Consider the following 15,367-nt stretch of genomic DNA (forward strand, 5'->3'; position numbering starts at 1 on the left):
AACCTTTGGCACGCAGCCCGCCAGGGTAAGCTCCCTGGCGAGCCAGACCGGTTTGTTTACCTGCCACGTCCACAGGTTTGGCCGATCGCGGCTCCCACTGGCCCCGGTTCACCGCTCCAGGCCAGTGGGGGCTGCGGGACGCGTACCACACAACTTACCACACAAGGCGCTCCATTGAAGTCAATGGGACTATTTATGGTGCAAGTTATTGTTCTTTGTGAGTAAGGGTATCCAATCAGGCCTTAAATGAAAATATTTTCTAACAGAATATTTGAAAAAAATGTCAAATTATGTATGTATCTGCAACGCAATAAGTAGCAGCTGAAAATAACATTTCTAGATGGAGAGCAAAGAACAAGGGTGAAAAGGGATACCCTAATTCTTCTGTAATGTACCTGGTATTATTTTCCTATATTCTCTTAATTGTGGCATGCAGACAGATGAATGGCAGTATTTAAATTTTTTAGAGCTGGAAATGTTGGTCGTCTTTTATTGCTCTGTAGAAAATGATACTTTACACAAATGACTGCATGAGAAATGGGCATCTTGAGGATACTAAGGGTTTCAGATTGCCTTGATAAGATCAGAGCAACGTACAAAAAGAAACCACTGGAGAAAAGGAATACAGCACATTGACTTAGACTACCTTTTTTACCAATACATGTATTTAAAAATGCAAGCAAGACAACTACGCAGTATTGGCAATCAATTTGTAAAAAGCAAAATCTGCTATTTACATACTGGAGCCTGTATAATTTAATTATTTTTAGTTAAAAATAAAAAGGGTGTAATTATATTTGATATATTTATATCACCTGTTTAGTGATGTCAGGTTTGGAACATATTTCTGTGGGGGTTGAAGCCCTTTTATGAGTAATGACTCTAAAATTAATGGAAAGACTTCTGGATTTTCCAAAAGAATCAGCAGTCAAGGCTCGATCAACTCATTAAGCACTCACAACCCATCACACAGACTTTTCTACATCCTTTAGTCCAGCCACTCCAGTAGTTGTTGTTGTTGTTTGGATTACTGTGGGAGCCCTAGTCATGGACCAAGTGGTGTAGCACACTGGGAAGAACTGGGGGATCAAAAGTTTGCAACACACCCATCTCACTGCAACACTTTCTTTTCAGAGAACTTGCTCTCCTTAGCCAGCTCTGCAGCTTCTCCACTATGTCCACTTCTTGTCTTCTCTCTGACTGGCCCTCTGCCTCTTACATGCTCTGTGCCCGCTCCATTGCCTGTCACCCTACCTATCTGCTTCTCCTTCCCAAACTACCTGTCTGCTCCACCCCAACATACATAAACACACAGCTGCCACTAGCATCCCATCTCCCATCAGTCTCTGTCCCTGTAGGCCTGTCCAACCTCTGTTGTTTCTCACTTGAAAGAGGATTAATCTGGCATAACGCTAGTTCTTTATTTGATATGCAGAGGATATATAAAATCTGGGCAACATTATGAAAATGTTTTTTCCCCTGCAACAGAATTGGAAACCTCATTACCAGTCACCTGAAATTTTGACAGGCATTTACAAGTAAATACCAGTTCATTTAAAACTTCTTAGATTAAAGTTTTTAAGAAGCAGTACATAAATGAAGATTACTATTATTTGATTCCTATTGCATAGAATTATATGGTTTTGAATCTTTTATACTAGAATATATAGTGCCATAGAAGAGAAGTGTCAAGAAGGTGATGAAGAAATAAAGATTTAAGTATCCATGGTTCTTAGGTTTTAGAATGGATTTTATTTGAAAGATATATTAGAAAAAACAACAACCAGAGCTCTGATCAAATTCAACTTGCCTCAGCTGAATAGCAAGGGAGCTTCTGAGAACCTGGCACTAATTTACAAACAGTAATAGTTATACTGATAAGTAATGAATAAGTAATATGATAATACATGACACTTCTTTAGTGCCTTCCAGCATGGAATCTCAACAGCACTTTATTAATTTAAATTGATGAAGCTTCTTATCACCTTAGTCCTTTGTTTTGTGAAGTAGATGACTATTATCGCAATTTTCCGGAATGAGAAACTGAGGCACATGATTGTGATTTGTCCAAGTCCTGATTGGGAAGGAAAGTCAAACCAGTAACCAAGATTGCCGAACTCCAGGTCTTGTGCTATAATTTTTAAAATCAGACTAAACACAATGAAATATTAGATCTACGTTTGCATACAGTTCTGTGGGGAAAATTAGCTATTTAGAAATGCAGGCATTACATACTGTGTGTTTGAAGCTATTCTTGATCACATTTGTACATCTGTCAAGTACAATAGTTGTTTTACTGACATCCACAACTGTACTTGTATTTAGCATTTGGGCCAGAACTAGCAAATTCCTGCTCTAGTGTGTAGACTTATTGACATCAGTAGTCCCAATGAGACAGATAGGATTGCTGGCATGAATAAAGTATTAAAAGATTGTCATTAATCAGTAAATCACTTTGTTCACTATTTTTGTTCATTTCTCTCACTATAAAGCTCACATTTTAAGAAAATAATTTTAACAGCAATAATTGTGCGCTCTCTTTGTATTTAATTTTTAAATGCATATCTCTGTTGCAATGTAAAACTAATGCTTAAAAGACAGTGTTTACTTAAAAGTGAGTTAGTTTCAAAAATGTTAAAAACAGCTTCAGGTACTACACCTCTTCCTTAGTCTCTTTGTCAGTTTTTGTGGTTTTGCAGTAGCATTTTTCCTATTTTAAAACTAGTGTTTTCTTACCCTTGTTGCTGTGTGAAAAACCATCACAGACATAGTGGAAACTGACTCACTAAAAGCTATACGCAAAGTGCTGTCAAAAGCAAAGCTATAATAATAAAGAGACCTTCTCTCACTTCTCTTCAAATATAATAACTTTAACTATCAATAGAAGACTAATAAAACTCAGGAGTCCAATTTTTTTTTAAGCACATGATGCCTCTTTAACAAACTTGCTTACATTTTGATATGAAACTCACCCTTTGCCCTCACCACAAATCTGTAGCTGACATGATGCCCTGTTTCTAGATGGATTTATTTTCATACATTAGTATCCCCTGTGTTTTTACAGGTGGGCAAAAAACTTCATTTGCTCAATGGAGTTATTTTTGACATACAATAACAAAATCCTCTTTTAAAAAAAAAAAAGAGTTGGAATTTCAGCACTTATAAATTAACTTGATTTGTGGGAATGTAATTGACCAACCAAGACAGATGTTGGAGGTTTAAGATGAACTTTACTGTGGAGAGCTTGACGGCTGAGCAGGCACTGGGCCTGGCAAGGGACAGGCCATGCTGCCTTTACCTTATACACATCACTGCTTGGTTTTAGTCCCAATCCCACTCTTCCTGTGAGAGAGAGCTAAACTTGTCTCCTTTTTGGTATTTCTAAAGAAACAGAAAAGTGGTACTTCAGAGTGAATTCCAAAGTGCAAGAATTTAAAGAACATTAATTCGAACACTGTTAATTTCTCTTATCAGGGTCTTCTGATGTAGGATGCGAGTTGTTGGGTTTTTTTTCTGGAGATCCTCTGAAAATTCCAGAATTTGTTGGATTGTATTTTCACATGCTTTGGGCAGAGAGCTGTTCTGTTCAAAAAGGGTGATGCTATGTAGTGTATCCTAGTACAATCAAAGAGTAACCTGAAGTTCGGCTTTTGAGCTGAGGAGTGGAACTGCATCCCAAAGCCAATAGGCCATCAGTTGGCCACTTCTCCCATAATCACTGCACCACACCTGAAGCTCGTGCGGGGGTTGGGGAAGGCATTGTCTGGCTTGCTGTAGGAAGGTATGTACCTCTTTAAGGGATACAGAGGCACGGAGTGAGTTTGCAGCAGCCACAGAGCAAGTCAGCGTGAGGATGCTGACCCATCCACCCAGCTGACCGGAATAGAGGGGAGTTTATATAAGTACATGCCAGGCAGGAAAAGCTCTCTTTTACCTGGACCAAGTGGAGCAGCATCCACCCTCCCACCCATGGAAGCGGTGAAATACCAGATTTGGTCAGGATCCCCTGTGGGCACTGCACTAGTCATTCCTTTCTCAGGGGCCTGGAAAGAATTTTTCACTTAAGCCAGTGGTCCCCAACTGAGGACCATGGCGGCGGACGAGCATCCGCCGAAATGCTGCCGACAAGCGGCAGCGTCAATAGGTGTTGCCGCCGAAATGCCGCCGACAAGCAGCGTCATCCAGAGGTGTCGCCGCTGAAATGCCGCCATTTTCGGCGGCGACACCTCTGGATGACACTGCTTGTCGGCGGCATTTCGGTGGATGCTCATCCGCCGGCCAGTATGCGGGCGCACTTACACGCCCCACGGGCACTGCGTTGGGGACCCCTGATTTAGGCCAATCTGGCAGTGAGGGAAAAAATGGGTGTTTTTTCACCTTCCCCACAGCAGGATGAGAGGTGGTTTAGTTGGAAGCAAACATGGAAGGGGAGTTAGGCTATGAGCTTGCAACTCAGTATGTTGACATGGGGAAGATATTCAGTGCAAGTACTCCATAGGAAAGGGATACAGTGATCAGATGCATGGATTGTAGAGGATTTAAAGGAGGTATTTTTTAAAGAGTGGAAATGGGGGGAGGAGGTTGGTGCTCTTATGATTGGTATAGCAGGGAGCCACCACCACCCTTATTTCAGCCCACCTTAGCTGTAATTTGAGGGGGGGAGTTGTAATATCCTGGCAGCAGGATGGGTAAGGAGGAGGGCTGACTAAAGCCCCCTGGGTATATATTGAAATGATCATGGAATTACCTGCATTGTACACTTTTATCTGCTGGGTACTTACTCCCATACAGTTAATAATAAAGTTGCAACCTAATTAAACCACATCTAGTGTCTCTTGTTCTCCTCCTGGTATAGCCAGGCAAACCATTTATTTGCCTGTATAATGTCAACAGGATTATTTATGTTGTTTACCTTTTGAGTAGTAGTGAACCCAAGTATTAACATGAAAACTACTGTTCACATTACTTTTGCAAAATTGAAAATAAAATCTTGAAAACCTCAGTTCACACATCTGTCTTCATCTCTTTCCTACACCCCCTCCTAAAATGAAGATTGCTACTTATTTGCAGTGTATGCTGTATTTCATCCAGTTTTGTTATATTCAGTTACAGCTTCCTGGCTATACCCTGATCCAAAAGAGATACTGTTTGAATATGGTATTATAACTGTATCTTATGTCTACTTATTTTTTGTAGCACACCTGCAGTCCACAATATGTTCCATTTATTTGAACAGTAAGCCCATGTTTCCCATGCCTAATGAATTTTGACAGGCTGAATATTATTAGTTTCTTCAGTATGTTTCATCAGAGGATGGCATATTGCAGGTGTTTACTAGCTGATTATGAAAGTGTACTCATGCTTAACAGTAGTTCTTTTTACTCTCTATCTAAAAGGGTAAAACCAGATGAGGGTGTTGAAGGAAATGTGATTTGTGGTGATATATATTTTATATTTTTTAAAAGGATATATATAAAAAAATGTCTTGGCACGTATTGAAGATAATGCAATTATTCATTTTATAACAATTACTTTGTTTGATTTGAGTCTTTTCTTGTTGTTTTGTTGTTTTCGTGGGCTTTGGAAATGCCCATTTTTTTCTTTTAAAATACATCAGTAAATCAATGACTTGGTATTGGAGTTCCTCATAACATGCTTACTCTTTAATAAGTAAAACTAACCAGCCAGGGACTATACAATTTCTAGGATTATGATAATTCTCAATATGAACAAAAGATGCATGTATGTTTTTCACATAATTGGCTCTTGATATCTATATTATTTTACATTAACTGTGCTTTGAATATGTTGATAAGTTGATAAAATGAAGGAAAAAGAGTAATAAGTGGGCTTTTTTGTATCTGTTTTGATTATCACATTATGTGCCATTTAGTTCACTTGCAGAATTTTAGACTGAGAATTATGATTCTGATGCATGCAGTCATTATATCTAAGCTGCCACTGATTTTTAAGCAAAACTCCCTATTAATAAACGTTAGGTTTAAACAAGCCTTTCCCAGCTGTAGATCTCAATGTGCCGTATAAAGAAGGATAAGTATCTGTATTTGCGTTTTTGCAGATGGGGAAATTGAGAATTGAACTAACCTATTCAAGGCCGTGCAGCAGTTTGGTGGCAGAGCTCAGAGTAGAACCCATGTCTCCTGATTCATAGTTCAGTTTAGTTTAGTTTCCTATCCATTTTACCAGGCACCCTCCTATTAAACAGTTCATGGGGAATTCTGCTTAAAAATCAATGGGATAACATAGTTCTGAGTTTTTTGCATATTTTTCATATATCAGAATATATTTGTGCTTTCTAAGGTCCTTACCAAGGATCCTGTTACTTTTCTTTGGTTTTACTTTTTGTTTAGTTTTGTTTGTTTAATTTAATTTATTCCATGTTTTCTTTCTGTTTTGTTTTGTTTTTAGTTGTGTCTGGTAAGTTGAAATTTTATTGGCCATCTTCTAATCACCGTATCACTGTGACTGGAACTTCTCTTCCCCTTTCCATCCATACCCTTCCATGTCCTTCAACCAATCAGCTTCCATGTTTCACTTGTTATTGGCAAGACAGACTGCACAGAATAGATTCTGCATGAAGTATGGGTAACTTTTTGGCAAAGAGCAAAGGTAATGGGTTGCTAACTTTTTGTCTGTTTTTAAATAATGTACAAGCTGATTCCTGATTTCATTTCCCCCTTGTTACCACACAAGTAGTACACCTCTACCTCGATATAACGCTGTCCTCAGGAGCCAAAAAATCTTACCGCGTTATAGGTGAAACCGCGTTATATTGAACTTGCTTTGATCCACCGGAGTGCGCAGCCCCGCCCCGCCCCCCCCAGAGCGCTGCTTTACCGTGTTATATCCGAATTCGTGTTATATCGGGTCGTGTTATATCGAGGCAGTGGTGTACTTAATGTTTTCCTGTATAATCAATTCAATTTATTTTAAAGATCCCAAGGACAGTAGAAGTTATTTTTCCTTAGTAGCTAACAGCTGCAGTGTCCTATGTAGATAAATATTCATGACATGCCACACATGTACATTTGACCCTAGTTAAGAAAGCAAACTTAAATTATAGTCATAGAATAGATAAATGGATAACTGAAAATATTGACCTGGATTAACAAAGAAAACAAATTGTGCAGAAGGGATGTTTGGTATCCAGGGGTTTCATCTAGATAGGTCACAGTTGTTTGAGTCATAAAATATATTTCAAACTGCACCACCTACGTGACATGAGTAATTTAAGGTGTTTAAAGTGAAGGAAAAGCCCTCAAAAAAAGAAAAGAACATAAAATTGTTAAAATGACTGATTCAAAGCATTCACTTCACTCTGAACTCAGACAAGAGGGGAGAATAATTAATGCTTTGGACAGCTGATAAGAAATGAATTTGAAAAATGTAAACAGTAAGTAAAAGGACTTTTCATTTAAAGCAAATGTTTCCAGGTGTAAGAAGATACCACCTAACAGACTTTATATTCTATTTTTCCTGGGCTAGCCCCATCAGTGTATCTAATGCTGTCAAGTGCTCTAACTTATTTTTAATGTAATTGACATAATTTTTGACATTCTGTTTACTGCTAGATGAAATGGCCATTTAAGTCAGTGTAAATCAAACAGTTTGGACAATGCTGGCATGATTTATAATGTTAGGCTGAGCAGATGTTTCAAATTTGCCTTCATTTACATATATATTTTATTTGAACATGCCCTTGCCTCTGTGAATGAAGGAGGAATTCAGCCCCACTGTTACTTTAAATTCATTCCTTTTCACTAATTGGATTGAAGGTTTTAAATGGTTATCATTTGCACAGTAGCATTTCTGGGGCTTTTGAGTTAAATGGAAAATTTTTGAGACCCTGACTTCATCAGATCGTTCTTATAAAAGCAACGAAAGGTCGTTTATTTCTCCTGAGCTTTCCTAAATCAAAGAGGGTGACTTTTGTGTATGTAAACCTGAATGTGCAATTACTCCACAGCATTTAGTACAGAAGTGGACAAAGTGTGGCCTGTGAGCCAGATGCAGCCCAGAGATTTCTCCGTTATGATCTGTGGCCCCTCTCCTCTTTTAAGACCTGATTGTGACCCCTGTGATCATGCTGGTGAATGCTTATTTGTGCAACTCAACTTATTAAAGTCAATGGGACTTAAATCTCGCTTGGCTAAAAGCTCACAAACTTGAATAAGGAATGCGCAATCAGGATCTTAATAGGGAGGAGCAGCACAAGAACCAACAATCTTGGGTCAAGATGAAGCACTGAATGTTGGGAGCTGCAGTCTCTTTGTGCCGCAGCTCCATATTAAAGGTTGTTTATAACACACTACCTTTTAAACAAATAAAATGTGGTGCTCAGGCAAGTTGCCATTTGACTTTCAGTGGGGTGAACTTTGGACTGCAGATTTTAGTGTATTTTTATCTCCTTCAGAACCTCCCCATTTTGTTGTGAAACCTCGTGACCAGGTGGCTGCATTGGGACGGACAGTGACTTTCCAGTGCGAAGCAACTGGAAACCCTCAACCAGCCATCTTTTGGCGGAGGGAGGGAAGTCAGGTAAAGCCAACTTTCTCTTCTTGTTTCATGCCGGTTTCTTTAAGCAGTAGTGCCAAATAGAGGATGGCAGTTCCTGTGGTTGTTTACCCACTGAAGATAACTGCTAAGCCTGCAAATGCTGGACCTCATCTGCCTTATTATTGTAATACATCATGTGAGTTTAAAAATATTGTATTTTGTGTACTAAATGGAAAGGAAAACTCTGTTCTGCTTACTGGGCTTGTCTTTTTTCCTAAAATTTAAAGGTCAGTATAGTAACAAGCTGGAAAGGACGAGTACATTCTTAGTGTGCTGTTAGATTCACAATTTTCATTAAATGTTTCACTATTGAGAAAAATTGATGTAATATCTATAGAATAATTAGAGATGGGACCAAACCAAAATCCTGCATCCAAAAGTCCCAAGAGTTTGGATCCTGGCCTAGCACTGTAATTGGCTGAACTATAACATTATGTCCAAACACTAGCACATTTTGAAAAAAAAAAATAGATCTGAGCTTTGTGGCTTGCGCTCACCCAGAAAAATAATCTGCTGTGTTTATGTATCTGTGGCTAACAAATATGTGTACAGTACTGCAAGTTGCTTCTCCCTGTGCTTCAGTTTCCCTGTCTGTAAAATGGGGGGTAAAGATACTGACCTACTTTGTAAAATGCTTTGAGATGAAGAAAAGCACAATATAAAATCTAGTTGTTGTTGTTTAACACCCTAACATCACTTTTGGGGGGAACTTTTGAAGGGGACAAGTTGCATGAGGGATCATTTTCAGTGAAGATAGGGTATTTCTCGTTTTTCTGTTACTGAGAGTACTGATTGGTTGCTATTGAGCTTGGTGGGTAGTTAAGCTTTTCTAAACAATAGTCAAAGTCAAACAGAGCTTGGGATTGGCTCCTTTTTTTCTATTTGTTAAACATCTGTTTAAATAAAATAAATGATCTGACTAGACAAAAATTGAGCTGGTTATCTCTAGTATTAGTTCATGATATAGGTAGGCTGCTACATTATGTGCATTTTTATTTGTTTGTTTTGGTGGAGGGGGCAAGGCTAGTAGGGATGTTTGTTTTAATGCAAAACATCTTGGTTTCACTAGGTCCTTTCTTACTTTAGTAAGTGGCTAACAGTATGTAGCTGGAAATAGAGAGGGAAAAGATTATTGACAAGTTTCTGTACTTATATTGTAATTGAAGATTCTCTATCCTCTTTGTTTGGGCATTCTTAGGAAAACAAAATGTAGTCAGACAAGAGACAGCAATAAAAATAGTGTCCATAAAGTATACAGAACTTCAGATATTTTCCCCTCAAAATGCTAAGCCATAGATGAAAATCTGAAACCAGTATTTGATGTAACACATGTGTGTTATTTTGGTTTCAGCTCTGACTTTCATGACCACTGCTGGTACCATAGCATCTAACTTCAAACCAAAACTATGTAAAGGGAAACTTGCATAGGACTTTATTATACAATGTAGTACTGGTTATAGAACAGAAACTATGATTAGTGAAACTAAAACATCAGTTTACAAAGAAACCTATAAAACATTCCATTCACTTTCTGTCCTTATTCTTTAGCAGTCTAAAGTTTAAACACAAATAAATAAACTGGCATCTTTTTATACATTTTTGAAATAAAATCTATTTCACTACAAGAAATGCTGCAATCTTGATTTTGAAAGATGGTTGTGTGGACATTTGCATGGACATTACTTATACAGTATGCAGAAAAACCACAATTGTTTGCACAGTTATGGCATCTGTAGATATCAATACCTCTCCAACCAGGGGCGGCGCCAGGCACCAGCGCACCAAGCACGAGCCTGGGGCGGCAAGCCACAGGGGGCGGCGTGCCGGTTGCCATGAGGGCGGCTGTCAGGCTTCCTTCGGCGGCATGCCTGCGGGAGGTCCCACAGTCCTGCGCCTTCGGCGTACCCGCCGCCGAATTGCCGCCGAAACCGCGTGACCAGCGGACCGCCCGCAGGCGCGCCGCCGAAAGCCACCTGACTGCCGTGCTTGGGGCAGCAAAATACATAGAGCCGCCCCTGTCTCCAACACCTATTTAAATTGAAGGAATGTCTACTCTAGAGTCCCATGGACGTTGGATCAGGCCTGTTAAGATACATCCAAATACGAGTACACAGATGTGCCTCCTTTTTTTAAAAAACGGGCCTCATAATTAGTATACAATAATGAAATGCTTTTTATATATATATATAACAGAGATATTTTATGTACAATGTGAATATATAGCACATTATAACTTACACATGTTTAGGCATATTAAAATGAACATTGCAGATGTGTTATATTCTATCTAACCCATTTCTTTCTCTCCCTAGAATCTGCTTTTCTCATACCAGCCGCCGCAGTCATCCAGCCGCTTTTCAGTCTCCCAGACTGGTGACCTTACAATCACAAGCGTCCAGAGGTCTGACGTTGGGTACTATATCTGCCAGACTTTAAACATTGCAGGAAGTATCACGACAAAAGCATACTTGGAAGTTACTGATGGTAAAGTGAAGAAACTTTTATTTTACAATTACCAATTTTATTTAAAACCACAACTTCAGCAGTGGAAGAGCATGACTTCAATATTGGCAGGTTGCTTGTGCTGGTTACCCAGGGGGGCTCGTGGAGGATTGTATTTCGGTGGCTAGCCTGAGCTGCTCCCCATGCTGCTGCGTCCACATGGCTATTTTTAGTGTGATAGCTCAAACAGAGCTAGAGCTTGTCTGTATACCCACTCAGGGAAGCACTCTCCCAGCTACTATTTGGACATATCCTGAGTTACAGGACAGATAAGGTGAAATCCTGGCCCACCTGAAGTCAGTGGAAGTTTTGCCACTGACTTCAGACGGGCTAAGATTTTACGCATAGAGTTTGGGTCAACTAACAAACTGAGTGAATGGCTATATGAAAAAATTATCATTAGAAAATCCTGATTAGTCAATAGCTGAAATTAATAGAGACATTGATATTATCTGTGATATAGAGGTTTTTAAGTATTTTTCATCCATGGTGTCATATCAGGATATTGCCACAGCTGTTAACTATACAAATGCCAATTTTATAATTAATTTAAAATTAAACAGCAAGTAAGGTAAGACCGAAATATAAAGCCCATAGATATATACATTATACAGACAATTACCTCCAAACCAAATATAATAGCCTACATTTATGTAGCATCTTTTCTCCATAAGGTCCTCAAAACACTTTACACACCTAACAAACTGAACTTCCAACTACACTGGGGATCATTTCAGCCATCACTGGAGTGAGAGATTTAACTGTGTACTGCAACACATCAGAACAGGTTAGGACAGGAAGTAAAGTATAAATCATGCAATTGAAAATGCAGGGTGGCATTTAGGTATGCAAATGTAATTACCTGAGTTGGAATTTGGCCAAAACATCACTGTTATCACTCTTTGGTTGTGAAAAGTGTCATGGGATGTTGAATGATCACAAATTATCGGGACTTCAGTTTTATATTTCATGCTAACAAACCAGGTTTCAAGTCACATCAGCTCCCGTTAGGCTGTTGAATGGATATTGTGTTAAGTTGCAGTTATTTTATAGTGCCAGCACATCTCAGGATATTATGAGCTAGGAGGAGAAGCTACTGAAGTACAGTACTATAGGTTTTACTTCTGGGAAAATTGCTAATCTTCTGGTGCACACAACACATGGACAATAGTTTCTTGTTTGCATGAGTATTTAAAAGTACTTTGTGCCTGTTATGTAAATACAGTGTTTAAATGACTCATCACAGATACACTCAACATAAATTAACTAAGATGCAATAAAATTATTAGAAATACTGTGAAAGATTCTTACTATGATTTCAAATCAGTACTGTCAGATACATTTTCACAGAACTGAGTGTAAGGAAATGCTTGCAAAACATTTTTTTTAATTGAAAAAGCTGATATTTTTCCAGACTTTAGCTTTGTACTTATTCCACCCTACCATTAGTCAGCTTCATTCTAGGAAACAGTGTGTCTGCATATTTGCTGAATTATTCCCTTCTCATCCGCCCTCTTAGTTATCTGTAAATGAATGTTCAAATTCCAAATCCCTATTCATACCGACCCATTGCATGGTAAGGTATATATAAAGAGAAGAGTGTGCCTTTTCAAAGAAACTGAGAAATCCTTGTTTGTTTCATTATCACATCTAAAGACTATGGAACTCAGTGTGCCTAGAAGATGCCAACTCACAACCTCTGACACTCCTTCACCTCTGAAAATAGTGTATTGTATATCATGTTAATATTCTGTAGCCATGCATCATATTAATATACCCAAAATAATGCATGCCTCGTACTTTAATTACTTGTTTAATTATCTTCAGTTTGTTTCAAAGCCTCAAGCAATTGCTGTTGCTTAGCTGATTAGAAAATTGCTTTCAGTTGCAAAAAATCTATTTCCTGTTGTTTCTTCTGGCAGTGATTGCAGACCGGCCTCCCCCAGTCATTCGACAGGGTCCTGTGAATCAGACTGTAGCTGTGGATGGTACATTAGTACTCAGCTGTGTGGCCACAGGCACTCTAATGCCCACAATCCTCTGGAGAAAGGATGGGGTCCTCATCTCTACCCAGGACTCTCGCGTCAAGCAGCTGGAGACAGGAGCTTTACAGATCCGATACGCCAAGGTAGCTTGAAATGACAACGAATCTTTACACTGTTTGTAAAGGAGAATAAGCTTCAGCTTTGTAATATGTGAAAATAATCTAAAACTGCACACATGTACATGCCACCTTACTTCAGGATTTCACAGTTGCAAAGTAGTGTATACAGCAAAAAAAAAAAAAATGCCATTATGTTAATGCCCTTACACCATGTGCATTCATAGTTACAGTGTTAAAAGATGACAACTTTTTCTTCCGGCTTCACAGGTACAATTCAGGGTTTAGTTTCCTGTCCCTATATAGTACCTGTTCTTGTGCCTTTTTTGGTTCAAGATTACACATGCATATGTGGTACAAAGTATATGGAAGGTAGAACTTGGCTATATTATATTATATTATATTATATTATATTATATTATATTATATTATATTATATATTAAAGTGGTTAAGCAGCTCTGTGTGGATGACTTCCTTGGGGAATTGGAGCAGGATACCTGGTCAATATTTCTGTTCATTCCAGACAAGTTGTATGATGTGTTAAAATATTGTACTGCTCTAGCACATCTGTGGTTACCTGCAGGCTCTTTGGAACATCAAAGTAATAAAATTATGTCATTTGTAAGACTTCTCACCCAACAGTGTGCTACTTGATGATGTCGTGATTACCTGGTCACAGGAAACACCACTGTGCCAATGCAGAATTTGAACCTCTGACCTTCCATTTCTGAGTATTGTGCGTGTTTTTTGTTTTTCCTTTGGTACTGATACTTGAGTATAGTCTCATTTCTTTGATCATAACTCTTTTGAATTGTGATTAAGTCACAAGTGGACAAATAATCCACTGTTCAGATTTGGATTGTAATAGTATATGGGGATCCTTGTATTCGGTCTGTCACAGAGTAAAATTTACCCTAGTTCAGAGAGCCCAACCTGCATATGGCCCTGTGAACTATGTAAGCCCTGTTTTAAGGTTGAAATTGACTCCCTGAGGCCCTGCATAAATCCCTAAGCACCACTTAAGTGGGAGTTTAAGTAGCGAGTTTAAGTAGCGCATAGGCCCTTGTGTGGGGCTTTCTGAGTTCATTTCTCCCCATGGACTTCAGTGGGTGTTTGGCAGGGTAAGGAGTGAGTGAGGACTACAGGATTTGGCTGGTAGTTTAGTTCATTACAGAATGAGAAATAATACATTAAAAAGTGTTGGCATTTTCCTGTGCCTTTTTAAATAGAATGGAATAAGTATGTACAGATTCTCACTTAGCAGTGAGAAGTTTCTGGTAGGGAAATTCTAATGTATTTATCCATTTTCATAGTGATATACAGTTTTGTAATTACTTTTCCAGCCCACGAGTGCCTGATTGTTCCAAATATTTATTTTCCTCTCTTCCCACTCAGCTGGGTGACACTGGTCGGTACACCTGCATTGCCTCAACTCCAAGTGGCGAAGCAACCTGGAGTGCTTATATTGAGGTCCAAGGTAAATCAATCAGGTTTTCTCTGCTTGATGAAAATCAGAAATTAACATGCAAATGTTATCTAACTTTGTAATAAATTGATAATGCAGATGTGAACATCATTGAACCCCCAACCCACTTTCTATCCATACTTAGCAATTTCTCCCTTTTCATTAGAATTTGGAGTTCCAGTGCAACCACCAAGACCGACTGACCCAAACTTGATTCCTAGTGCACCCTCAAAACCTGAAGTGACAGATGTCAGCAGAAATACAGTAACACTGTCATGGCAACCTAATTTGAATTCAGGTGCAACTCCGACGTCTTATATAATAGAGGCCTTCAGGTATTACGATTCTCATGTGATCTGGTTGTACTTACAGTTAATATATGGTTCAATTAGCATACTCTAACCTGCTGTTCTGTGTGTTTTATCCTTAGCCATGCATCTGGTAGCAGTTGGCAAACTGTAGCAGAAAATGTGAAAACTGAAAGTTTTGCAGTTAAAGGGCTGAAACCTAATGCAATTTACCTCTTCCTTGTGAGGGCAGCTAATGCATATGGACTTAGTGATCCTAGCCAGATATCTGACCCAGTGAAAACTCAAGGTAAACCTACTTACTGAAGCATTTAGGCTCCACAATGTCTGTGATGATATAGTACAGAACAGTGTTAGATGTGATGATCGTACTTATGCTAACTTTAAAATGATGTCTAAAAGTCACTGTATAT

The 15,367-nt window shown here is 38.8% G+C and overlaps 1 protein-coding gene across 1 annotated transcript in view; it reads left to right on the plus strand.

The window, feature by feature from the left end:
• Positions 1-15,367, plus strand: part of ROBO1 (roundabout guidance receptor 1) — a gene marked incomplete at its 5' end in the record, with an annotated part of 534,368 nt that overhangs the window by 434,877 nt on the left and 84,124 nt on the right. Inside the window, 7 exons of the mRNA XM_065420893.1 lie at positions 6,430-6,438; positions 8,435-8,559; positions 10,890-11,061; positions 13,002-13,207; positions 14,577-14,658; positions 14,813-14,981; positions 15,077-15,243. Of these exons, the coding sequence (XP_065276965.1) occupies positions 6,430-6,438; positions 8,435-8,559; positions 10,890-11,061; positions 13,002-13,207; positions 14,577-14,658; positions 14,813-14,981; positions 15,077-15,243 (930 nt within the window). The remainder of the gene's footprint in view (positions 1-6,429; positions 6,439-8,434; positions 8,560-10,889; positions 11,062-13,001; positions 13,208-14,576; positions 14,659-14,812; positions 14,982-15,076; positions 15,244-15,367) is intronic.

Source organism: Emys orbicularis, chromosome 1 (genome assembly GCF_028017835.1).
Source record: "Emys orbicularis isolate rEmyOrb1 chromosome 1, rEmyOrb1.hap1, whole genome shotgun sequence".
In the NCBI taxonomy this organism is placed as follows: Eukaryota; Metazoa; Chordata; order Testudines; family Emydidae; genus Emys; species Emys orbicularis.